The 23713-nt window shown below is 57.6% G+C and overlaps 1 protein-coding gene across 5 annotated transcripts; it reads right to left on the bottom strand.

Moving 5' to 3' along the window:
* Positions 1-2153: 2153 nt before the first annotated feature.
* PDZK1IP1 (PDZK1 interacting protein 1) lies at positions 2154-20621 on the bottom strand. 5 transcript variants are annotated; one of them, XM_070592834.1, is made up of 6 exons: positions 19711-20621; positions 8808-8909; positions 7703-7876; positions 5134-5242; positions 3227-3322; positions 2154-2590 (listed from the first exon to the last, which is right to left on the bottom strand). In XM_070592834.1, exons 3-6 carry the CDS (start codon positions 7767-7769, stop codon positions 2518-2520), a joined length of 345 nt encoding a protein of 114 aa, XP_070448935.1. In that variant the 5' UTR covers positions 7770-7876; positions 8808-8909; positions 19711-20621; the 3' UTR covers positions 2154-2517. The 5 variants fall into 5 exon arrangements, with proteins under 5 accessions (XP_070448935.1, XP_070448914.1, XP_008540020.1 ...); XM_070592813.1 differs by lacking the exon at positions 19711-20621 and adding an exon at positions 10235-10281; XM_008541798.2 differs by lacking the exon at positions 19711-20621 and adding an exon at positions 9165-9280.
* Positions 20622-23713: the final 3092 nt, after the last annotated feature.

The following is a 23713-nucleotide window of genomic DNA, read 5'->3' as shown; positions in this document are numbered from 1 at the left end:
GTCGCTCAAGGAGCTCAGAATCCCCTCCCCCCAGAGCCGGGGCGGAGAGCTCGCCTCCCGCCCCGCCCCGCCCCAGCCCAGCGGCTGCCCCTCCCCAGGCCCCTGGGTGCCGCCCCCTGGGGACTGGCTGTGCAGCCCCGATAGATGGTTTGGGGGCCCAGCTGGTGCCTTATCAGCCTCCTCCAGGAGGGAGCCCGAGCCACTCAGCGGCTGCCAGTCTGAGATTAGGCCCCCGGAGGGTCATTAAGCGCCGCCCTGGCCCGGGCCCAGCCTCCGCTCCCTCCCTCATCTGGCCGAGCTGGCAGGTGGGAACTAGTGATAAGGATTGGGGGCTCGGCGGTCCTGGGGCCAGCAGCTCCATGCCCCCTGCCCCCTGTCAGGGCAGGAACGTGGGGTAGGGGGAAGGTCAGTGCCAGCCCAGCACCTCAGAGTTCCACCATCCTGGTCCTGCCAGCATGGGGAGGTGGCTGAGAGGCTCCTAGAGAGGCCCAGGCAGGGTGCTGGGGGTCCTGCCCCAGGACCCAGGGCCGGACAGCAGCTGCCACAGGCCCCTGCTGGGAAAACCTCACAGGTGCGAGGAGCTGGGCTTCACTTGCTGCAAGGGGACAGAGGGATGTGCTCTGCCTTCGTGTCCAGGCAGGCCGGTGGGGGGGCCAGACTCTCAAGTCCATCCCCACCCTCTGGGACAACTGGGGACAGCAGTGGGAGGGAATGCAGCTTGACGCAAGGAGAATCCGATCCAGGCAGCAAAAAGGTCCAGACCAGGAGGCTGGAAAAGAAGGAGGGGGGGGGGGGGGAGGGGCGGTCTGTGCCTTAGCAGAAGCCCTCTAGGAGCCTCTGTTTCCCCTTCAGTAAGTGAGAGGCTGGGCTGGCTGCTGCCCTGGCTCTGCCCTCTGGTCTAAGCAAGAAAGACTTCCTAGAGGAAGAGGAACCTTGGCAGGGCAAAGCAAAAGGAATATGCAGTTTTAACTGGCAGCAGTGGGTGGGAAGGCATCCATCCACGTGAGCAAAAGCCCAGAGTGAGAATCACAAGAGCTACCGCCACAATTCACTGAGCTGAAGCCCAGAGAGGGGAGGAGACTTGCCGCAAGTCACACAGCAGGGCCAGGGTAGGCCTGGGCCAGAGACTTTGCTATCGGTCTGCTCAGGGCTGCTCCCTTAGGGGCAGGCTGTAAACTAGACCCCAGAGAGGTGAGAAGGGATAATTCAGATTTCAGATGGGTCTCCTGCAGAGGGATCTGGGTGAAGCCCTGGAACAGCAAAGGAATGGCTGGAATGGTGAAGTGAGGGGGCCGGGACATGCAGCGCAGGGGCAGAGGGAGCTCTCTGGGACAAGGTGGACCTGCCTCCTGCCCTCTGGCCCCACTCCTCTGGATCTGGGGATGCTCTTGTGTGAGTCTGTCTCAGGTAGTCACCTCAGACAGACAGAGGCTGTTCCCAAAGGAACGGCAGTCACAGAGGCGAGGGGCCTCCAGAGTCAGCCAGCCCAACCCAGTCATCCTCCTGTCCCCTCTCCTTCCTGCTTCTCTCCCTCTAGGACCAGTTGGTTCCCCGTCCCCACCCCCAGCCAGGCCTGGGAGGCAGTGGAGTTGGTGAGGACGCATCTACTCCAGCTCTGTGGTGAGACTGGCCAGATCCTCCACAGAGGGGGAGCTGAGCTCAGAGAGGACCGTGGTTCTTCCAAAGTCACACAGCAAGTTGGTGGGGAGCCCCCGAATCAAGTTCCTGAGTCCTAGACTCTTTCTGGGCACTTCCTAGGCCCAAAACCCAGCCCAGAGGGGCTATGAGGAAGGGCATAGAGCTGGGTGGATGAGAGATGAGTGAACCCACTGCAATGCCAGGTAGCATGGAGGCAAGGGGCTGAGGGGGAGGGTGGGGCAGGCGGGTGTTGATGCTACACAAAGAAGAGCCCAGAATTGCCGAGAATGGCAGCTGTGAAGGGCAGGTCAGCAGAAGGGGCCTTGTGGGAGGGTCTCAGCCAGAACAAGGGTAGAGTGGGTGACTCCCTGGCCCCAGGGGCCTCCCCAGGGCTCTCTGGGTCATCCTCCAGAGCTGCTATGATGGCTATGGCAGGTGATTGTCACGATTCAGAAAGGAGACCGGACCTGGCCCCGAGCCTGAGAGGCTGTTTCTGAGCCCCGGGAGCCTCAGCCTCAGAGGTACAAAACGTCTTTATTTCACAGAACCAGGGGCCATTTCCACGGGGGAGGGGAGGAGACGGGAAGCAGGAGGGGAGGTGCTGAGCTCACAGTCCTCTTCAGAAGGGTCTTCTGATTGGATTGAGTGGGGACTCCCCCCCCCCAGGAGACCCCAGGGCCACAGCCGAGCCCCAACCCATTCACAGTCTGAGCTCTGACCCTGGCTGGTGACAATTCAGGGGAGGGTGGGGCCATGTGGGGTTGGGGGAGTTGGCCCATACTGTAGATTCCTGCACAGAGAAAGAAGTGGCCTGGGGGGTGAGCTGAGGATCCATCACAGGCGCCTGGGATCAGGGCTGGGACCTCAGGCCAGCGGGGGTCACATGGGGGTGCTCCGGACCCTGCCCTCCTCCTCGGGAATGTTTTCATAGGCATTCTCGTGCTCGCTGGACCTGAAAGAGGATGACAGGTCACTGCACCTTCCATCCCACCCCTTCCCCCTGCCCCATCCTGCACCTCTGAGGGCAGCATCTTCCAGAGTAAACGCTCGAGTCCCAGAAGGGGGTTTCCCCACCATATCTGGTCTTGTGTTCCTGAAACCCGAGGCCTCTCAGCACCACCTCCCTGAACCCCATCTCCCTCCTCCCCTGGCCCCTCCCCCACTGGGCCCCACTGAGCAACCGCCAGGCTGAGCCCATCTCCCCACTGAGCTCCCTCCCCACAGATCCTTCTCCCCACACTGAGCCCCCCCACTCCTCCCTTTAGAGTCCCCTTCCCCCCACTGAGCCCCTTCTCCCCACTGCACGCCACTCTGTGAGTCCCAGTCCACCCTCTGAGCCCTTCCACCAAGTCCCCAGCCTTTACTGGGCCCTCTCCCCAAACTGACACTTCATGTCCCCATGGGGCCCCACAGTCCTTACAAAGCCCCCATCACTCACCAGCCCTCCCTCCCTGAAGCCCCTCTCTTCCCCGCCCTTCTCCACGTGAGTCCTCACCCTTCCCAGCCCTCTGCCCCATCAGAAGCACCTGGTCCTGAGGTCCCCATGAGCCCCTGGAGCACAGGGCAAGCAGCTCTGTCCTGGCCTCACCTGAAGCTGGCCGCCATCGAGGAGTACCTTCCGTCCGTGCCTACCAGGATGCCATCTGCCTTGGTCCCAGTGGTCAGGACCATGTTCACCGGCTCCCTGGGGATGGGGTTCATCAGGAGGGTCCTCTTGTTCCCCCACTTCCCCCTGGTCCAGTCAGGCCCTGTTCTGCGCTCTGCTTCTCACAAGTCCAAGGGCAGGGGCTGCCCCTTCACAGAGGCGCCTCCAACCTGCAGGGCCCCTGTCAGCCTCCTCACGCCCTTGTCCCTGCTCCACGGTGGGGGCCTCAGCTCCCAGCCTGAGATTCGCAAAAGATTTACCCGAGGCCTCGCCAGCCGCGTCCCAGCCTCCCTCTGCTGTTTCCCCCTGGCCTCAGTTCAGCCCGCAGAGCGAGCCCAGCAGGACTCAGTGTCTGCCCCAGATTCCCACAGGGCTTCCCTCGGGCAGTAGGAGCACACCTGGCAGCAGCCCCGCTGAAGGCAGAGCCAGGGCCAGTGGAGAAAGGAAGCATTTACAACAAAAGTCTCCTGGCCTCATACTCACGTTTAAACCCACTGCTCCCTGCACCTCCTCCCGCAAGGGTCACAGGGACCCCTACCGCTGCCCGTCTTCCCCTGGACCCCCCACAGGCTCCTCAGACTTCATGTGTCCCAAGTTAAACTCAGCAGTCGCCCCGTCTGTCTCCATGTCTCAGTGAGTGGTCCTGTCAGAGGCTGAAGGTTATCCCTGTCCTTTCTCCCTCCTGCCTGTGCTGTCCCCATCACCAACTCCAGGGGGTCCACCCCCAAGACAGCTCTTGCACCTGTCCCCTCTCTCCATCCCCTCTGCTGCCTGCACAGTCCAGACTCTCTCCTGACCTGCTCAGCCTCCTCCTGGCTCTCCTCACTGGCAAGCAGGCCCCTCCCCCACCCATCTGCCGTGGAGCAGCCAGAGTGGCGATGCTCATCTCCTCCAGAGACCGGCTTACAAACTCTCACCGGACTCCTGTTGCGCTAAGGAGAAAGCCCGAAGTGCGGGGCATTGGTGTACGAGGGTCTGCTCGCCCCAGGCCCTGCCTGTTTCGGGCGTCTCCATCTCTCTCCACCTGTGAGCTGCCTGTGTCCCCTCAGTGGGCCGTGCAGGCTGCTGCTACACAGGCACCAGGCCACCTGTGTGAGAGCTGGGGGGGACGCAGCCTTGCCTCAGTGTCAGAAGTGCAGAGTGGCCTGAATTTCAGCCCACCTTCCTCTCTACCTGGTGCCTTGCCCCTACCTCGGGAGCCCACGTGCACTCTTTCCACAACTGCAATGCTCTTCCCACCCCACTCCATCCTGAGAGTGGCTCCTCCGAGTTCTCCAGGTGTCAGGAGAAACGAGAAACGTGCAATCCTTCGGAGGCCTCCTCCGACGCCCCTGGAGCAGGACAGGCCCACCTGCACTCTGCACTCTCAGCACCAGTACTTGCGCTTCTCATTGCTCCTTCCTGGCTCCCTTCCTTTCCACTCTGGGAGCCTGTGAGCACAGGAGTTGTGTCTGTCCCCTTGCCCCTCTGTAGCCCTGCATGGGCACAGCAGCTGACCCTGAAGACAGACGGGACCTTCCTTTCCGGAGGTTTTCACAGCCCCCATTGCAGGCCAGGTCACTGTCCCAACTATACAGATAGAAACACTGGGATGCCAAGAAGAGAAGGCATTTCCACAAAGCCCACAGTGAGCGAGCGCCAGAGCCACGGGGCCGATGGAGCCAGGTGTGGGAGCCAGCGAGCCGGAGCTCCCATCCCTGAGACCTTGGACCTCAGCATCCTTTCCACCCGGTGAGAGGACTGGACGCAGGGTTTCTGAGGTGATTCTCCCACTGCTAGAGCTGCAGCTCCATCCTGGGGCCCACCCTGCCTCTGCCAGCCCAGCCCCAGGGCCCCTGGGCAGCACTCACGGCTCTTCCTGGCACCAGAAGTGGTTGACAGCAAAGGCAATTGCTACGAGGACCAGGAACACGGCCACGGCGATCAGGCCCTGCATCCAGGGCTGCAGGTTCCCCAGGCCTGGAAAGAGGCAAGTACGGAGGGTGCTGCAGCAGGCAGGGCCACAATGGGGCCACAAGTGCAGAACAGGAGAGGGAGGGGCTCACACTCAAGGGCTGGGGCCTGTATTAGAGGCCATCAGCCAGCTGCCAGGACCGGGGTCGGGGGGCACATTCTGGGGTGGCAGGGATGGGAACGAGGACACATCTCACCGCCCTCCCCCCCACTGAGCTTAAGAAAGGGATGACAGTTTGGAGGAAGGAAGACAGCAGCTCGAAGAAGGAATGAAGAGCCAAGGAGGGAACAGGCCTCAGAGAGCTGAGTCTGAGATCCAGGCAGCCCAGAGCCACCCCCACCCCCACTGTGGGTCACATGAAGGGCACCCCAGGGAGTGCCTGGGCCCCGGAGACCAAAGGACAGCCCCCTGGACAGCCAGCCTAGGCCTGTCAGGTGGAGGTGGCTCCCCTCCTCCCTGGCTCCCGCTGGGGCGGCCCAGGGCTAATAGGACTGAGCTGGCATCTGGAAGATCCTGTTCTGTGACAAGAGGTTTCTCTGGTGCTGGGTGGGGCGTGGGAGTGCAGGGCAGGCGGGGCTGCTCAGTTAGGGGTGTCAGAGGTGCCCAGAGAGAGGGATAGGACAGAACGTCTTCGGAAATGTAAGACAGAGGGGCAAGCTCTCCTCCGGGGCTCAGGTGCCAGGAAGGAAGCTTCAAAATCTGACCCCTTTTAGCTCCTCTGGCTGGGTGCCTAGGGGACTAGGCCAGAGACCAGGTCAAGGCACCATCCATGCACCTTCTCTGCCTTTTGACTCTTGAACCTTGACACCACCTCTAACCCTCAGGGTTTCCCAGAAGTCTCCGCCATTGGTCCACTGGCAGCCCCAAAGGACTCTAATTTCCCTAGGGCATCACGGTGCTCAAGAGCCAGAGGGAGCTCCGCCCTGCTGAGGACAGACACACAGCAGGTCGAGGTCCCAGGAGGGGACAGAGACCAACAGGAGGCTTCTGAGGGGTCCTGCCTCCAGGCCAAAACACCAGCATCCAGTGCCATCCTGTACTTTGAGGGGCCCAGGCTGGGCATCAAAAACCTCATTCTGCCTCACTCCCACTGGGAAGTCTTTTCTTGAGTCTACCCTGAGGCTCTCCTGCTGCAGTGAAGGCCCTACCTATTCTCTGAGTGCTCTCCAAGCCTGGCAGGTATTGGGAAGGAGGGGGGATGTCTGGGAATTCTCTGGCCTGTAGCAGGTCAGACCTTGCTCATCTGTTTAAGCAACGGAAGAGACCCAGTATGGCAAGCCCGAGTTCCATTGTTCACAGTGGTTCCCTGAGACTCATTGTCTCCCCAAGAACAACGGCTCAGACCTGTTTTTCCCCAGGTCAGTGGGAGTTAGGGCTCAAGTCCTGGGAGGCCTCTCCCGGCTTCCTCCAGTCTCTGCAGCCAGCTCCCTCCAGATGCACCAGGGCCCACAGTCCCCTGCTCCTCTCTCCATGTGGCTCGAGGGTGAGCGTATGGTGCATCGGGCAGAGCCTGGGGCAGGAGAGAGGTGATGTGAGCTCTGACCTTTCTTGCTCTGCTATGTGACCCACACAAGTTACTCAGCCTCTCTGTTTTCAGTTCCCAAGAGGGCTTCTAAGACCTGGGAGACAGAGTTGAGGCAGACATGCATGAGAGCTCAGGGCACCTGCAAAGGAAGGGGTGCTCTGGAAGCATCTTTGCCAGCCTCCTTGGGACCCAAGTCCCACTTGCAGAGTCCCCAGACTTTAGCTGCAGATGCAGATGCAGACGTTGGGTACGGTGCTTCACCGGTTCAAAGCCCCGTCACACCCCTGACCTGGCAGCAGCCCTGGGAGATGGGCAGGGTGGGTTCATTGTCCTCATTTTATGGATGAGAAAACTGAGTTTCAGAGATGGGTAGTGATTTGCTCAAGGCCGCACAGCAAGACAGAGACAGAGCTGGGCAAAGAGCTCAGGTATGTGGTGGGAGCCACACTGGGGACTGTCCCCTACCCAAGCCCAGGAAGCTGAAGCACAAGAATTTAGGCAGAAGCCATGGACAAACCCCTGACAGCACCGCCCCTCCCCTGGGACGAGCCTTTCTTTGAGGGGTGGCTCGGGCCCCACTGCCACCCTCCTAGTAGCCCTTGACCCCCTGTCCTCAGGACCCAGCCATCTCTAGGGCAATTCTTGCTCCTGGAGCCTGGGTCTCAACCCCTCTCCCCAATCCTAGACCCAGCATCTCCCCTGCTGCCCGCCTTCTCACTCAGGGAAAATGAGTCAGACAGAAGCTGGGCTCGGAGGCCTCTGCCTCTGGACGGTCCTCCAGCTAGCCCAGGCCCTGCTTTCCCCTCCAAACTGCAGGTGTCGAGGGTGGTGCGGGGTGGTGAGGGAGGCCAGAGACCACTCCATCCACCCCTGGGTCACCAGCACCCAGCCCAGCCCTCTCCCCACCGCAGCCACCAGGGCTGGCCCAGTCCTGTGCTACCTTGTTGACAGCTGGCAGGTGGCACTGCCGCGAGCAGGCTCAGCATGACCAAGCCGAGGGTTGACATGGCTGCAGGCAGCTCCCCGGCTTTCCCTCTGGCTGCTGGTCTCGGGGCTCCTGGAGCTGCTGTGGGTCTGCGGTGTCTGCTGAGATCAGCCCGGGCTCAGTCTGGCCCTGGAGGAGAGGACGTAGTAAGGAAGAAGGCGAGGGAGGAAGGCGGAGGGAAGGTGGAGGGAAACCGCCCTCCCTCCCATGGTAATGAGCTGCTAGGCCTGGCCTCCCCCGGCCGGTGCCCAGCCCACTCAAGCTGGCATTCGAGGTCATCTTTCAGAGGCCAGCTAAGGAAGTGGTCTGAGGACCAGGGAGGTGCGGGGAGAGCGGTGGGCCTCACCTCCAAGCCCCAGGCCTCCCCAGAGTTTTTGCATCGGCTCCCCTTTTCTGGCAGTGGGGCTGGCTCTGGGAAAGGAGTGACACATTATTGCTCCTACCCAGCGGGCGGGGCCTCTTGGAAGGCTGACAGTGGGATTAAGAAATTTGCTGGCTGGCTCCGGAGAGCATAGGGAAAACCCAGGAGCTAGGGAAAGGTCAAAGCTGCCCCCTTTCCCAGAGCCTGGCCTATTTCCTGTTCTCCCCTCACCTGTCTGTACTTGGCCACACCAGATCCCGGGGCCCCAGTCCTGGGACACAGCCCTGACTTTTGTCCCTCCACCCCCAGCCCAGCTCAGCAGCTCTCTAAATCCACTTCTCCCATGGAGACCATGACGGAGGGCCTGAGGGTCCCAGTCCCTGGCCCCTCGACCCAGCCCAGCTGACCTGGCCCTGTTTAGCTCTTCCTCCTGGCCCCAGATGTGGTCCCTGGAAGCTGAGCGGAGCCTCCCTGAGACAAGATCTGGGCTTGATCAGAGGCCTCTCCAGAGGCCTTCTGATCCATCTCAACCCATCACAGGGAGAGGAGTGGGTGAACAGCCCTGCTGGGGGACAAGGGAAGGACACCTCCAGGGGGCAATGTCCAGTCTGGGGCCCTGAATCCTCGGACCCTCAACCCCCAGGATCACATGGAGTCCATCAGGTCCTCCAGCTCAGGAACTGAAAAAGATGCAAGTACCTGTCGAGGCCTGGGGCCAAGGGTCATGCTGGGTGCCCTTGCCCCCCGCTACCTCAGGAGTCCTGGAAGCTGGAGATGCTGAGAGTCTGGCTCCACAGACCCCTAGAAAGAAGGAACCAGAAAACTGGGGCCAAGTCTCAGAGATGGAGGGTCCCCCAAAGCCAGGGCATGAGCTGGAAGCCCCTCCACAGTCTCCCTGCTCAGAAGCCACCAAACTGCTGCTCACAGGGCCTCCTGGGCAGCCTTTCTATCGCAGGAGGGTCTGCAGGGGCAGCACCCGGACGTCACGACCCGTCCTGGCTTCCTGTGTGTGCGTGGATGTGTGTGTGCACATGCGAGTGTAGCGGGCCCCATTACCAGCCAGAGATGGGGGTCTCTGCTGATCTAGGGGAACTCCACTTGGAGTTGAGCGAAGCCCTCATACGTGTATGTCCTGTTCTCCCTCCTTATCCCAACTAGGTGTCCTCAGAATCTTCTGGCACAAAGTTTGACTAGAGTAGGCACCGTGGATGTTAATGAACAGCCAGGGAATCACTGACTGGAATGCAAGAAGCAAGGCTGAATTTAACAAACATCCACTGATGCCTTCTTGGAGGGCTGGAGGCAGGGGAGACACATGGTCAGATCTGCATTTAAGAAGACACCTCCGCACACAGTGTGGAGAATGGAAGGGGAGTGCAAGGCTGGGGAATGGAGGTGGCGGAGAGGCGGCCACAGCAGCCACACAGCCAGGAACACCGCCTGCTCCAGGACAGTGGCAGTGGAAGAGATGTGAGCCCTATTTAGGAGGTTGAATAGACAGGACGTGGTTGCTAGAACACAGAGACGAGCTGGGAGTGGGTGGGGAGGGACAGGGAGGGACAGATTTCTGGCTTGGGTGGCAGGCATGGTGAGGCGTGGTGAGGGTGGTGCCTCAGAAGGGGCCGGAGCAAGTTTCAGGAGGTGGGGAAGAAGGATGAGCTACAGGCCTAGATGTATTGTGCTTGTGGTGCCTGTGGACCCTCCGGGGGAAACGTCCAGAAGGCATTGGGATCCCTGGGTCTCCAGTAGAGAGCTGGATCTGGGAGCCATCTGTGGCACAGCATTGGTAACTGAGGCATGGGAGTGCATGGTCTTCCCAGGGTGTGCATGTGAGTGTGGTGTGTGTATGTGTGTATGTGTGTGTGTTGGGGGGGGGGGGTGAGATGAGTGCAGGAAGAAAGGAGGAAGCAGTGAGGGACTAGGATACGGCCCCAACACCTAAGAGTCTTTCAAAGGAAGAAGAGTCAGGATGGAGCAGGAGGAAGAAACCCCAGAAGAGTGAGGTGTCCTAGAAACAGGGGAAGGAGAGAGCCAAGAAGAGATGGGCAGGAAGTCACTGCCGGGACCCCCTCCAGCAGCCCAGCCTTTCCTATCAGTCCCCAAGTCATAGGTCCTGCCTCCCTTACCCAAGCATCCCCCCTTCCCCAAAGAACCTGGAGAAGGACAAGGACTCCCTGGACCATGCTTTCAGGGTGGTGGGGGAGGGGGATGAGCAGGAAGGACATCAGGTGACCAACAGTAGGAAAACACACCTCTCAGGTCAAAGTCCCCAGCTTTGGAGCAAAACAAGTTGTTCCGGAAAAGGGGAGCGTGGGTGGACACTTGGCTTTGAGGCTGGTCCCTGCTCCCTGGATGTCCTCATTCGCTGAGGGGGGTCATCTCCCCAGCTGTAGGGACACAGCCCTGGGTCCCCATGGCAACAAACTAGGCCCCCCTACTGGTCTGGCTTGGACCCAAGATCTGGACTCAGGCCTCAGCAGCCCCACAGGGCTGGACCCTGTGTCCTCATCTCTGAGCCGCTGTTCCATCAACGCTCAGCTCCTCCCTCCTGTTCCCAGCCCAGCCCTGCCAAATCATCAGGCCCTCTGAAACAAGCCCTCCATCTAGCTGGACCTTGTGTGATTCCCCTTCAAAAAAGCTTAAGTGGGCCTAGGAGTGGCCTTTCTCCCGACCCTGTCCTGCCTGCCATTCCAGTTGTTGCCAGCAGGTGGCAGAGTCCAGCTCCAAGCCCGACTGGGGGGGGGGGGCGGGGCCAGTCTGCCGCAGAAGATTCTGCAACTTCCCCTCCCTTCAGCCCCCCACTTCCGCCCCCTTCCAGGGGTGGTTTGGAGGAAGGGAGGGTGGACAATGACACGTGAGCGGTCAGTGATGCTGCGAACAGTGCCCAGGGCATGCTCAGGGCTGTGCTGAGGGAAGCTCGGATGAAGTGTTCAGGAAAGCTTCCTGGACGAGGATGCCAGGAAAAAAAGTTAGCTGAATTGTTGGACTCAGCAAAAAGATAGCTCCGGGAAGGCCGCCAGGCAGAGAGCTCAGCCCGAGGAAAAGCAGGGAGACGTATTCAAGAAAGGTGTTTAGAGCACAGAAATAAACGCTTTTTTCACTCATTCTTGCCATATTTCATTAATGACTTTACTGCAAGCCTGAGGGCTCCTGGAGACTTTGTTTTATTCATTCAAACAGATCCTGCTTAAACTCCTTAAGGGCTTCCAGTAGCTCTTCAGACACTCGGCAAACTTCTCAGCATGGCCTTGGAGACCCCACAACCTCCTCACCCTCCTCTCCAGCCCCATCTGGCCCCAGGGCCGCCTGTCACTTGCTAACTTGCTAACAGTAGCCAAGCCCTTTCTCTGCGTCAGAGCCTCCTCCAGACGGCTCCGCCCTCCTAGCTGCCTGGTGGACTAACCCGTCCTCCACATCTTGCCTTAAACGTCACTTTCTCCAAGGGGCTTTCTTGGATCTCCCTTCTCCCCCTTCTGCGGTCATGCCTTCTGTGAAGCCCCCTGCTCGTCTCTTCCCAGCCATTATCAAAAACTGCAAGTGCATGTTGATCTGTGTGTTTACCCACTTAATGTCTGTCTCCCCAGAGGGAAGGCATCATGTCCGTGCCACCCCCAGCACGCTGGTCCTGAGCACAGTGCCTGAACGCACACCCAACACACACTATGAAAGTCAGTCTCAGCACATCCGGTGCCTACCTCTGGCCTGGCAGAGAGCGGAAGCTCAGAGAATGATTGCTAATGAAGAAAGCATGTTAGCTCTAGTTGGGTCTTTGTCTTTCTCTGATCTCTAGCTGCGGGGTCAGAGGCTGCTGCTGATTCATCTTTGTGTGTCACCATTGCTCAGAGGAGTTGAGCTATCCAGCCCTGGAATGAAAGTGAGTTCCCCATCCCTAGAGGTGTGCAAGCAGAGGCCAAGAGCCAGGTCGCCCAACAGGGGTGTCTGCAGAAGGGGTTCTGGCCTTTCCAGATCTGGAAGCCTGTGATTCTGTGACTCCACTAACAGACTATGATGGATTTTTGTATTTTAAGCAGGTTCTGAGGGAGGGGCTGGTTAGGCCCATGGCGAGTCTCCCTCCTCTCAGACTCAGCATTTCACGGCCTGGCTCCCTTCACTGAGCAGTGCCTTCACAAGGGCCCACGGGCAGAACTCAGGGGTTCAGGGACTTGCACGGGGAAAACATTACATCTGTATTTTACTAACCTCTAACTGAAATTTGCCATTTTCTTCCATTAGGAATGAAAGCAACAAACCACAGTGCCTCTGCGATATTTCATATCATCATATAACCATTGCAGATGTCTGGATGGATCACTCGCTCATCACCACGGGACTCTAACAGTCGTTGGACCGTCCACTACATCTTGTTATTTGTCACATTATGAAAATACTCATAACTTACTATATTCCAAACTTATATTTTTAATATTTTGATAACTGTATTTCAAAATAATTGGTTTCCTTTGCAGTGCTACACATTGTATTTGATGCATTTGAAAACATTACTCCAAGAAGGAGTAGGCCAATGTTACCCCACGGGCTTCACCAGGCTGCCCAAGGCACACAAGAGTGAAGTCCTGACTCACTGGGAGCCTGGGGCAGGTCCGCTCAAGCAGGGCCACGTGATCTCAAGGCCAGACCTGGAGAAAGATTGGTGCTCTGTGGACAGAGGCTTTCTGGGGCTCAGAGCTGGGGGCCATGGTCAGATTGAATGAGTGCTCACCCCCATGGAGGGCCCCAGTGCCTGGGAGCTGGAAGGAGCAGAAAGCACCCCTGGAGCCAGCCAAGCCAAGGAATGCACCGGCTGTGACTCCTGGGTCCTAGGCGACCCCACTGGGCCGGTGAGATTTCTGGCCAGGACCGCCCAGTGGGGGAAGATGGATCACCTCCTCCTGCCGCCCACTCGCTCAGCCAAGAAACTAAAGGGCTGGCCCTGTGCCAAGAGCCCAGCCTGCCGGCAGAGGTCCCAAGGCCAGATCTTTGCCCACTGCTCAGGGCTGCAGGCAGGGGAACCACGCGAGGGGGCTGGTTTCTAGATCAGTCTCTTCTGGCCTCGAAGCTCATTCTGAATAGGTGGTCTTGCTCCTCATTTTTCAGCTGGGGAAACTGTGACCCGGAAAGAGACAGCCACACAGTCAGTTAGTAGGAAAGAGAGCTAAACGCCACGCATCCTTGTGTCCAGCCCAGGGCTCAGCCCCTCTGTCAAGCACCTGCTTGTTGGTCAGTCTCCCGAATAGCCTTCTGGCGTGCTTCCATTCATTTCCTCAACACAGAGTGTCTACCGTGGGCCGGAAATACAGCAGTGAACAAGATGGAGCTTATGTGGTACAATTCTCTAGTTACAGTTGCACCAAATGTTTCAAAGGAGATGGAAGGGTGCTAAGAGCATATAAATGGGAACCCCCCCGCTCTAGTTTAGGAAACCGAGAAAAGGTAGTCTCAAGTCTAAAATTCATGCATTCATTCAACAAACATTCATTGAATGCCTCCTGTGGCCCAGGCATTCTGAGATACCACGGATATAGCAACAAACAAAACAGTCTCTGCCCTCACGGAACTCACATTCTAGAGGCATCAGCCAGGAAACAAACATGTAAACAGATATGGTAGGTCATATGGCAATTTTGGAAAGACAAGACAGGAGCAGGAGAAAGGGGGCAGACTTGGAGGATGCACTATTTTACACAGATTCCTCAGGGAAGTCTCCTCTAAGAGGAAACATCAGCAAGGGGCTGAAAGTGAGGAAGCAAGATGTCCAGCTGTCAGAGAGGAGAGGGCTGCAGGCAAGAAGGACAAACAGAAGGAGCACGGAGGGAGGCGGCAGCGTGGTTGGGGAAGTGAAGACAGGGAGAGGGCCGGAGAGGAGGTTTGAAAGACTGCGGTGAGGCCCGCTTGTCTGGGGCCTTGTGAGCAACTGTCAGGACTATGGCTTTAAATCAGACTGAGACCTGCTGAAGGGCTCGGAGCACAAGAGAGACCATGGAGCAAGAAGAGCAGGCACAGGGAGACCAGTTAGCAGGCCACCACCACCCTCCGGGCGAGAGAGGACCGTGGCTCGGGGCAGGGCAGCAGCTGTGGAACTGGGGAGACGTGATTTGAGTCTAGATATATTTTGAGAGTAAAGCCAACATGATTTGGAATGTGAGAGAAAGAGAGAAGCCAAGGATGATTTCAAGGGTTTGAGTCTGTTCAGCTCGAATAGATTGAGATGGGGAAGGAGTCTCGAGTTGGGTTTGGAGATGGGTATGTGAGTCTGGAGTTAAGAGGCGAGGTCCAGGGTGGAGGGGCACCTTTGGGAGATGTCGGGGAGCGATGGAGGAGCTCCCCTACAACATGGGGAGAGAAGGTCTGAAGTGCTGGGCCTGGGGAGGGGTAGGGAAGAGTACTTCCAGGCTGGGGAAGAGCAGACAGGGAGGCGCACAGGTTGGGGGCGGCGGGGGGGGGGGGGGGGGGGGGGCGTGGCTGATGGGAGGTGGCCTGGCTGGAGAGCAGAGGGTGGTGGTGACAGAGATCTCGAGGGCCTTGCAGGACCTTTCCCTTACAGGTAAGGCGGAACTGTTACAGGGTTTTAGGCAAGGAAGAGCCATGCCTGTCTTGCATTTCAGCAAGATCTCCTCAACCACAGTTTGAAGAACAGGTCAGAGCAGGCAGAGAGCAGGCTGTGGCGGGGTCCAGGAGAGAGACAGTGAGGCTGGGGTGGGAAAACGGCATGGAGAGAAGTGGGAGGTCACAGAGCAATTTAAGGGGTACAACCAACAGACTGAGGTGACTGCACGGGGGCAGGGAGCGAGGGACTCAGAAAAGTAGAGTCAAAGTGGCAGCCTGGCCCCCGTCTGGGATGACGCTTGGATGTCGGCGCTGTTTTTTAAACTAGAGAATACAAGAAGAGCAGGACCTTGGGGGTGAGGAGAGAACACATCTTCATTCACTTAAAACTTTGCAAAGCGTCTGTTGTGCGCCACGCACTGTCTCAAGCACGAGAACCACGCAGCCCTGGGGGAAGTCACCTGTTCGAGGGTGAGCTGAGCAACGCGAAGCAAGCTGCGTGCTCCAGTGCAAAAGGGCGGAGCTCGCAGCACCTGGAGGACAGCTCGGCACAGCACGAAGCTCAGCTCGGTGCGCCGTCCCGTGTGCCTGGGAGACATCTGAGCTGGAAATAGCAGCTTGGGATTGGGCAGCTGGAGGATGGTGACCGAGGCCGTGGGCAGGGGCGATATGGCCGGGATGTGGAAGGATGAGAAGCTGGGCTGGGAGCCAGCCCTAAGAAACGTCTACTCAGACGGATGGGGATGGATCTGCGTCTGAACTGAAGGGAAAATAAAGAAGCAACACATGGCCTTCATACACTTGAGGATCTGACTGCGAGCGTCAGGCGCGCCTCCCACCGCAGGGCCTTCCGAGTCATGGGGCTGATTTTGTTTCATCCTAGCTAAAACCATTTCCTTCCCTTGTTACTAGTTTTGCCATCAGTCTATTAAATATTTGGAGAAGCTGAGATTTTGGGGCTGAAAAGGAGCAGCCTCAGGGGTCTCTGTCTCTACCTACCTGCAGGGCTGTCCCACATCAGATAGAGAAAGCTCGCTCTGTGGCCTCTGAGCACGGAGCAGGGCATGATGAGAGGAGTCACAGAGAGGCTGGATTTGGTTCAGTGAGAGAAAGGCCTGTCTCAAAGAGCTGTCTAGTGATGGCAGAGATGACTCTGAAAGGTGGTGAGCTCCCCATCACTAGAGGTGTGCAAGTAGGAGCTGTGAGCTTGCAGAGGTAGGCAGAGCACAGCAAGGGGAAAGGGAGGGATGAATGGACTCCATGCTGGAGTCCCTGGAGTCCGAGAGCTGTAAGCTGGATGGACATCCTCACCTACCAGCAGCTGTATGACCTGAGCAAGTCTCTTCACTTCTCTGAGCCTCCGTTTCCCAGCCATGCCGCAGTGGACTGGCTGGAGGATAATACGTCCGAAGGCCTTGCAGGTGGACACTGGGTAAGTGTGAGGAGCACCCAGACTGGTACTGCCCTGTCCCACCCCAGACTGTTTTCAGAGCAGAAGCCCCAGCAGGGCGGGCATGAGAGGCATTCCCGCACATTCTGCTGGCCCCCTGGCCACCACCTCTGATTCAGTCTAGAAGCCACACCCAAACTCTCCCACCATTTCACACTTAGAACTTCTGTCTGAAAGGTCAGACTTTGCCCTTCAATAACTTTAAAAGCCTGAGGATGCATGAAAAAGTTAAACAAAATGCAATTATGATTTCACAGTTGGGAAAAAAAAAACAGATTTTTTTTTAAAGGGAATAAAACGTTCATTGGTAACCTTCGGTTGAGTTTGTGATTTTTCTTTTTATTTTTTTGCTTCTCTTTCTGTTCTTTCGAGAGTTTCTAGAATGAGGAATGTTTGTTTGAAAAAACATATAGCTTGAAAATAAACAAAATAAATGTGCATTAAGAGGCAAAATCAAGTCACTCTTCCAAATTTGCACTAGCGCCCTTAAATAGCCCAAAAGTTAACCTGGAGCCTTTCTTCGCTCAAGACTCCGTCCCTGGCCAGGCAGGGCCACTGAGACTCTGTGGCAGAGCCCACTTGGCCTTTTTGCTGGCTAACTGGACGCTGCCCCACCACTGTCTCCTAGCAAGGGCCCCAGGTGGCAGGACACACATCAGAAACATCTAGCTCCTGGGGCCAGCCCACTGGTGCAGTGGTTAAGTGCGCATGTTCCGCTTCTCGGCGGCCAGGGGTTCACTGGTTTGGATCCCGGGTGCGGACACGGCACCATTTGGCAAGCCATGCTGTGGTAGGCGTCCCACATATAAAGTGGAGGAAGATGGGCATGGATGTTAGCTCAGGGCCGGTCTTCCTCGGCAAAAACAGGAGGATTGGCAGCAGATGTTAGCTCAGGGCTAATGCTCCTCAAAAAAAAAAAAAAGAAAGAAAAAGAAACATCTAGGTCCTGCCCTCCAGCTCAATCCACGTGATGCACCCAGACATGTAGCAGTCGCAATGACACCACTTCTTCAAGGAACACGTGCCACATGCCAGCACTGTGTAGGTGCCTCAGTCATAGCCCAGTGAATCCTCACGACAACACGAGGTGAGTGCTGTACCCCCATTGTACCAACAAGAACACTGAGGTTTAAAAAAATTAAATTCAGAAAGTCAGTGGGTCCAGAATTTGAATCCATATCTGTTTCATTCTAAAGCTCTTAAGTATTACATTACACTTCCTCCTCGCATTAAAAAAAAAATCAGTTACTAAAAATGAGGAGTGCTGTGAAGGAGGTATGCAATTGGAACCCCAAGGAAGGAGCTATTAAACTCCCCCAGGGGAAGGAGAGATCAAGGAAGACTCCCAGGAAGAGGTGACATTTGAGTTAAGCTTTGAAAGATGACTAAGAATTTACCAGAATGTAGCACACAACCTGAAAGAGTGGATGTTCAGTAGATATTTTTAATTACATCAACCAATAAAAATTTTAACGGAATTTACAGATGAAACAACACGATGTTTGGCATTTGCTTAATAATAATTCATTACGAGGACAGGGAGTATGGGGAGGGATGGAGGTACAGATGAAACAAGACTACCCATGTGGACGATTGTTGCAGTCGGTGGTGGATTCATGCCATTTATTATATTATCCTATTTCCATATAGATTTGGAAATGCCCATAATAAAATGAAGGTAATGATCCATTTGTGCCCACTCACCCTCAGGATATGATGAAATAACTCAGCAAAGATTTACTGAACATCTGTGTGCTCCCCACACACACACATTGGGCATGACAGAGCCACCAGTGACCAGCAACACCCTGTCCCAGCGCTGCCAGCTCACAGACAAATCGGGAGGTGAAGCCAGGACTCATATATGGGCAGACGGCCAGCAGCGCCAGATATGGTTCAAGGGGCTCTGTGAGCTCAGAAATAGGAGGGACCCCAGCACAGGGGCGGAAGCAGCAGATACAGCTTAACACGCAGAACTGTTACGGGTGGTGGGAGTCTGCATGGAAAGCATCTCAGGTGGACAAAGCCTTAGAGGTGAGGAAGTGAGAGATGAAGGATGGGGAACACATGGGGAGCTCAAGAGCCCCTTAAGACAGGATGGAGGAGAGAGAATGGGGGCAGCATTTCTCCCATCTCAAACTAGGGATTTTTTAAGACTCCCCAGAAGACACAGGGAGGGGCACAGGACCACACTAGCTCCCCCATCCCTTCCCAATCTCAGTCCACACCCTCAGAGCACTGGCAGCCATCAAAGTGAGTGACAGCCGGCTAATCAGGGACACTTGGGTCTGAGGAGGGCCCCTTGTCTCTCTCTGAGGGCCCTCCAGCAAGGACAAGCCCAGGACAAAAGCAGAGCTCCCAGGCCGCCTGCCACAGCCCTCATTAGCATCACACAGAAATCCTGCCAGCCAGGCTCCCAGCTGCAGCCGCAGCCTGGGCAACTGGACCGGCCGGCCCAGCTTTGGCCGAGCCCCAAGCAAGCAGATGTGGACCCTGAAGGGGCCTGTGGCCAACCCTGCCCCCTCCCCCAAAAAATAACCAAGCCAGGCAACCACCGCCCTGTCCCGCCTGCCCCATTGGCCCCACTTGCCCCACAGAACCTGCTGTGGCCACCAGAAAGCCAAAGGGAGGCGGAGAAGCATACATCCCTGAATGACGACTCGGGGTGACAGAATCCGAGACTTTGGCTTTTACCTGTCATTAGACCCCCCAGAGTCGAATCTTTGCATCACAAACCAGGGCCAGGCAGCATGTCAGCCTCTGGCGTAGATGGCTGCTTTACTGCCAAATGACAGAACAGCAGCCTCCCGGACCTTGAGTAGTGGGGCATCGGAGCCATGGGGTCCCAGGCGGCCAGGGAGAGATTGCCTGGGGGCTTGGGGCTGGGAGCGCCAGTGTCTGTCTGGATCCCACCTATTCAGGGGTATTGGAGAGGGGGCGTGGGAGTGATGGGGCAGCCTGATAGCTCATTGAACGTGCAGCTCCCGGGTGGGTTGCTGGAGAGAGGGGCGGAGCACAGAGAGAAGGGACCAGCCTGTGTGGGAACGGCCAGAGGGCAGAAGGCCCAGCCCCCCGAGATCCCGCAGAGCCTGGGACCCAGGAGCACCACGGGTCCCAGGCTGCGGAGGGTGAGCTGGGAAGGGCTGGGGACCCTGGGCTCCCGAGTCTCAGCTGGCTGAGCTGTCACCAACACAGGGTGGGAAAGGGTGTTCCACCCTGGTCCCGTAGCTCCACTGGGTCTCAGAAATGCAGGGGTCTTGTGGGGGCTTAATTATGGGATGGCAAGGGGGTGAGGGCCAGGGGGACAGAGGGGATGTTATCTTCAGATCACCATCTGCATAACTGAGACGAGTCTGGAGAGACTGTCTCCTCCGGATCAGGGAACTCACAAAATAACCTATAAGCAAAGCTCCCCTCCCACGCTGCGTGGGGGGAGCCCTCCTCTGATCTCCCCTCAGAGGAGCCCCGCCCTGCTGGCCTGGGATGGGCGTGCCTCTCCGCAGGGATGCAGCAGTCTGCACTGGGGTGAGGAATTGGCTCCCCAGACAGCCTGAGTCAGGACCCCAGCTGGGCTTCTCTCAGCCACTTGATCTTGGGCAAATCACTTACCCTCTCTGACCTCAGTGCTTCCTCATCTGTATAATGGGGGCGACTGTCTGCTCGCACGGAGTCCTTGGGAGGAGTCGGTGAGACAGCAGAGCTGAAAGCTCAGCCCTTCGGTACAGACGGCAGACACTGAGAGCACAGGTGGGGGTGACCTGTGGGGACCCACAGCCTCTTCCCAGCTTCCCTGGTCGGGGGACGTGGGGGCCTAGGCCTTGCACTATCAAAACCTGCTCTTCCCTGGGGGGCTGGCATTTTAACAGGTCAAAATTTGAATTGAATTTAAGTCAATTCAAATTTTAAAATAATCAAAAACTCAGTTACTCAGTTGCACCAGCCACATTTCAAGTGCTCAATAGCTACAGGTAGCTAGCAGCTACCACACTGGACAGGGCAGGTAGAGAACATGTCCAACATCACAGAAAGTTCTCTCGGACAGCTCTGGCCTACAGGGGTGAGAGAGCCCCAGGGTGGGGATCAGGAGATCTGAGTCTAGCTCCGGCTTAGCTCCTAGTTCATGCTGAGTTTAGACAAGTCCCTTTGCTTCTCAGAGCCTCAGTTTTCCCATCTGTGCTTACCCCACACTCTGTGCAAGGCAGAGTGCAGACAGGGCTCTACAAGGACCTCTGGATTGACTCTACTACCCCACTGCCCGGGATCAGGTCCATGGGGAAACAGGTGGGCAGCTGGAGCTCTGCTGATGTGGAGGCTGAGGGACCCACCTGCCCACCCCCAGGCTCTAGCAGCTCCAGAAAAATACCCTGGTGTCCAAAGTTGCCTCCCTGCATCTCAGTGTCTCAGTCAATTGTCTCCAGGCCGATAAAGCCAGAGCCAGGAGGGCAGGCCCTGCAGAGGGCCAGTGTATATCTCTCCATGGCCTTACACAGGCCCCAGTGAAGCCTGAAGATCCCGAACTCATCCCTCCGGAACCAGAGAGGCCCAGGCAGCGCCTTGGGGAGGAGGCAGCGGCAGGGGCTGGTCCAAAGGGGAGGGGAGACGCGAAGAGTCAGAAATGCGCTATCAGCACTGCGTCCTCCCCACTTCCTCTCTTCGAACGGATCACATCCTGTTATTGTGTGGACAGAGAAGGCCAGGAGCTGGGGAGGGAGGCAGGGCTCGGACCATATAGGCTGGGGGAGGAGAGAAAGGAGGAGCCAGAGGGAATGTCTCGGTGAGCGGGAGGGCGTGTGTCACCGTGTACCCAGGTGGCCTGGGCAGGGGTGGGCACCTCAAGGAGTGGGAGCAGCTTCTATCACAGCACAGCCTGTGCCTCCCTGCAGAGCCACCTGGAAGAAGGGAAACGGTGCCTCCTCCAGGAAGCCTTCCCCAGCCTCCTCCTCAGGCTCCTTCACTTTAGCGCACATTTCCTAGGCCTCCACCACCAGGGCCGGGCTCCCACGGTCACCGGGCCTCTCTCTCACAGCACTTGCCTCCAGGGTGGTAATGCTCTGTATCTGCTCCCCTCTGCCCCACTTCCACCCAGCCTGCCAGGCCCTTGGACAGGGACAGCAAAGATCCCTTACTGGCTCCCCAGCATTGCCCAGCATGGGCAGGTCCAGAGGAATTCCTGCTGCGTGAATGATGAGTGTTCCCACTTCCCCCTCTGCCCTCTTCTCTCCTCTGCCATTCCCAAGTGCAATCCTATCCCAACCCCATTTCCAGCAATAATAATGGTTTTCTCTATAAAACACAAGCGCTTTACATACACTGTTCTGAAATCTTGTGACAGCCCTGTAAGATGGGTGTTAATACCTTCACTTAACAGATGAGGAAACTGAAGCTCAGAGATGTTAAGTGATTTACCCAAAGTCACAGAGCAGGTACACTAAGTGGCAGTCCTGGAACTTAGACCCAGGTAGATCTGACCCCAAAGGCCAGGCTCTTTCTGTGGCCCAACTGCCTTTCCTGCTCTGTCCCACTTGTGTCCTGGCCTCTCCCTCCCTGAGCTGACACCACACCGACTGTCCTCACTGAGCACGAGCCTGTCCTCAAGCCGAGCCTGTTGCTGGAGGCAAGCTCTCCAGGGTCTACCCCGACTGCTCCTGGTCCTGGGCAAGCTGCTGCATGAGCTGAGCTGCTATCTCCCCCACAGCCCAGGCCTTTCTGCTCTAAGAACACCAACCACATACGGTCTGTTTCTTCTTCTTCTCCTGGGGGCACTGAACACTGGCCCTGGCTTCAGACCTGGATTCAAGTCCTGAGTAATCTTCGTGAGACCCCATCCCCTCGTCATGCCTCATTTCCTCCCTGGACAGCAAAGAGGATGCCTCGGGCGAGCTCGACTTACTCCTTTCCTGACTCTGACTCAGGATGGCTGAGCCTCTACTGCCGGACACTGTGCCCACCACCGTGGCCTGTCCCCAGAGGCTGCTCAGAGGTCTTGTCTGGCTCCCATGGGCCTCAGGGCTGGAGGGTCTCCTGGCTCCTGGGGAACAGTTAGTTGTTTTGCAGTGGGTGGCATGAGGACGCAGGGCTGCTGTAAGCGGACCAGATAAACAGCCTCCAGATCCTCATCTGCCCTGCCTCCTCCCACCCAGAGCCAGAACGATGACCGGGCTGCTGGGGCCCAGCCCAAGAAAGCTCATACCCCGCCTCCCCACCAACAAAAGCAGCCCAAGGCCCTCTGCCAGCCCAAGGGGCCAGCTGTCCACCTGCCCCGACCAGCAGGGATGGTGGTTTCGGCAGGGCCATTAGAGCAGGCGTCTTTGTAAGAGTGACCCTGCCCCTCGCCAGCCACCCCCTCCACCCTTTTATTCCATGCTGACCTGGAAACTGAGCTAGAAGATTCCATACAGGGGAACCTCCCATTCAGCAAATGTTGAAAGGGAACTGTGCCAGGGCTGACGGAGGGCGCTGGAGGCGAAGAGACAAGTCGGGGGCAGGGAGGGGGGGGTCTCTCCCCTGAGGAGCTCATGTTTAGTGGGGCAGCAGACAGGTGGATGCACGTCAGACAGCACAGAGCGAAGGAGGGCCTGTGGGGTACCAGGGAGGCAGCTGACCCGGTAGAGTAAGGACAGTCTCCTGGATGCTGAGGACAAGTCAACCAGATGAAAGGAGGGTGTGAGCAGAGGCTGGAGAGCAACAAAAAGTGCAAAAGTGGTACTGTTAAAGAAAAACTGCAGCCCAGAACAGAAAGGATAGCACAAGAGGAGCACAGGGGTGAAGGGAAGAGTGGGAAGAAGGAAGGCTGGGGAACTAGGCAGGCCTTTTGGGCAGGGTCCCAGGGTGCGGTCCCCTCCCTGTGGTGGACACAGGCCGTCAAGGGAGGCAGGAGGCCTGGGCCTGCCCTGCCTGCCACTGCTGTCACTGTTGATGGGACGTGTGGCCCTTGGAAGGCTCCTTTCCTCTGTGGGCCTCAGTGCCTCCATCTGGAGTCAAAGACACCAAGCCAGACCATCCCCAGGGCCTGGCCAGCCTGGGACGTCGATAGCCTCAGTCTCTGCCTGCTGGCCACAGAGCTGATGGGCTCTTCCTGACCTCTCTGCACGTGGACTGCCTCGTCCTCTCCTGGGGAAGGTCCTTCTGGAAATGGGTGCTTCTCCCTTCCCGTTCTTCCGTCCAGGACAGTCAGTCTGCTGCCTCCACCCCTCCTGTGACGCTGCTCTCTCCACAGTCATCACCAGCCTCCGTGTTGCCAAATCCAGTCAAGACTGTCAGGCCCTGTCTTGCCCCCTCAGCTGCGCCGGGCTTGGCAAACCATCTCCTCGACCCCAAACACCCTTTCGCCTGCGCCTCTGAGACCCCACTGTCTCCAGCTGTTCACCTACCTCTCTGACTGCTGTCTCAGCCTCTCTCTCTCTCTCCCTCGTCCCTTCATCATGCTGCTCCTCAGGCCTGCACCACCACCAAGGGCGCTCCCACTGGTATCCCCACCACAGGACTCAGTCTCACCGTCCTATCTACCCAGTGACCTCTTTGCCCTGGGCCAGGGAGAGGCACACTTGGAGTCTCCAAAAGCGAGGACCTTCCCGAGAGGCCAGGACATGACCCCAAGCACGTGGTGCCTTTG

The sequence above is a fragment of the Equus przewalskii genome, chromosome 2 (assembly GCF_037783145.1).
Source record: "Equus przewalskii isolate Varuska chromosome 2, EquPr2, whole genome shotgun sequence".
Taxonomy (NCBI): domain Eukaryota; kingdom Metazoa; phylum Chordata; class Mammalia; order Perissodactyla; family Equidae; genus Equus; species Equus przewalskii.
Note: the sequence above shows the minus strand (reverse complement) of the source record. Positions and strands in the feature narration are given on the sequence as shown.

Excerpts from the sequence above, each read along its gene's own strand:
- PDZK1IP1 (XM_070592834.1), bottom strand. The coding sequence starts at position 7,769 with ATGTCAACCCTCGGCTTGGTCATGCTGAGCCTGCTCGCGGCAGTGCCA. Across the intron at positions 5,243-7,702 it reads ACCTGCCAGCTGTCAACAAG|GCCTGGGGAACCTGCAGCCC; the intron begins GTAGCACAGGAC and ends GCCTCTTTCCAG. Across the intron at positions 2,591-3,226 it reads TCGATGGCGGCCAGCTTCAG|GTCCAGCGAGCACGAGAATG; the intron begins GTGAGGCCAGGA and ends ATCCTCTTTCAG.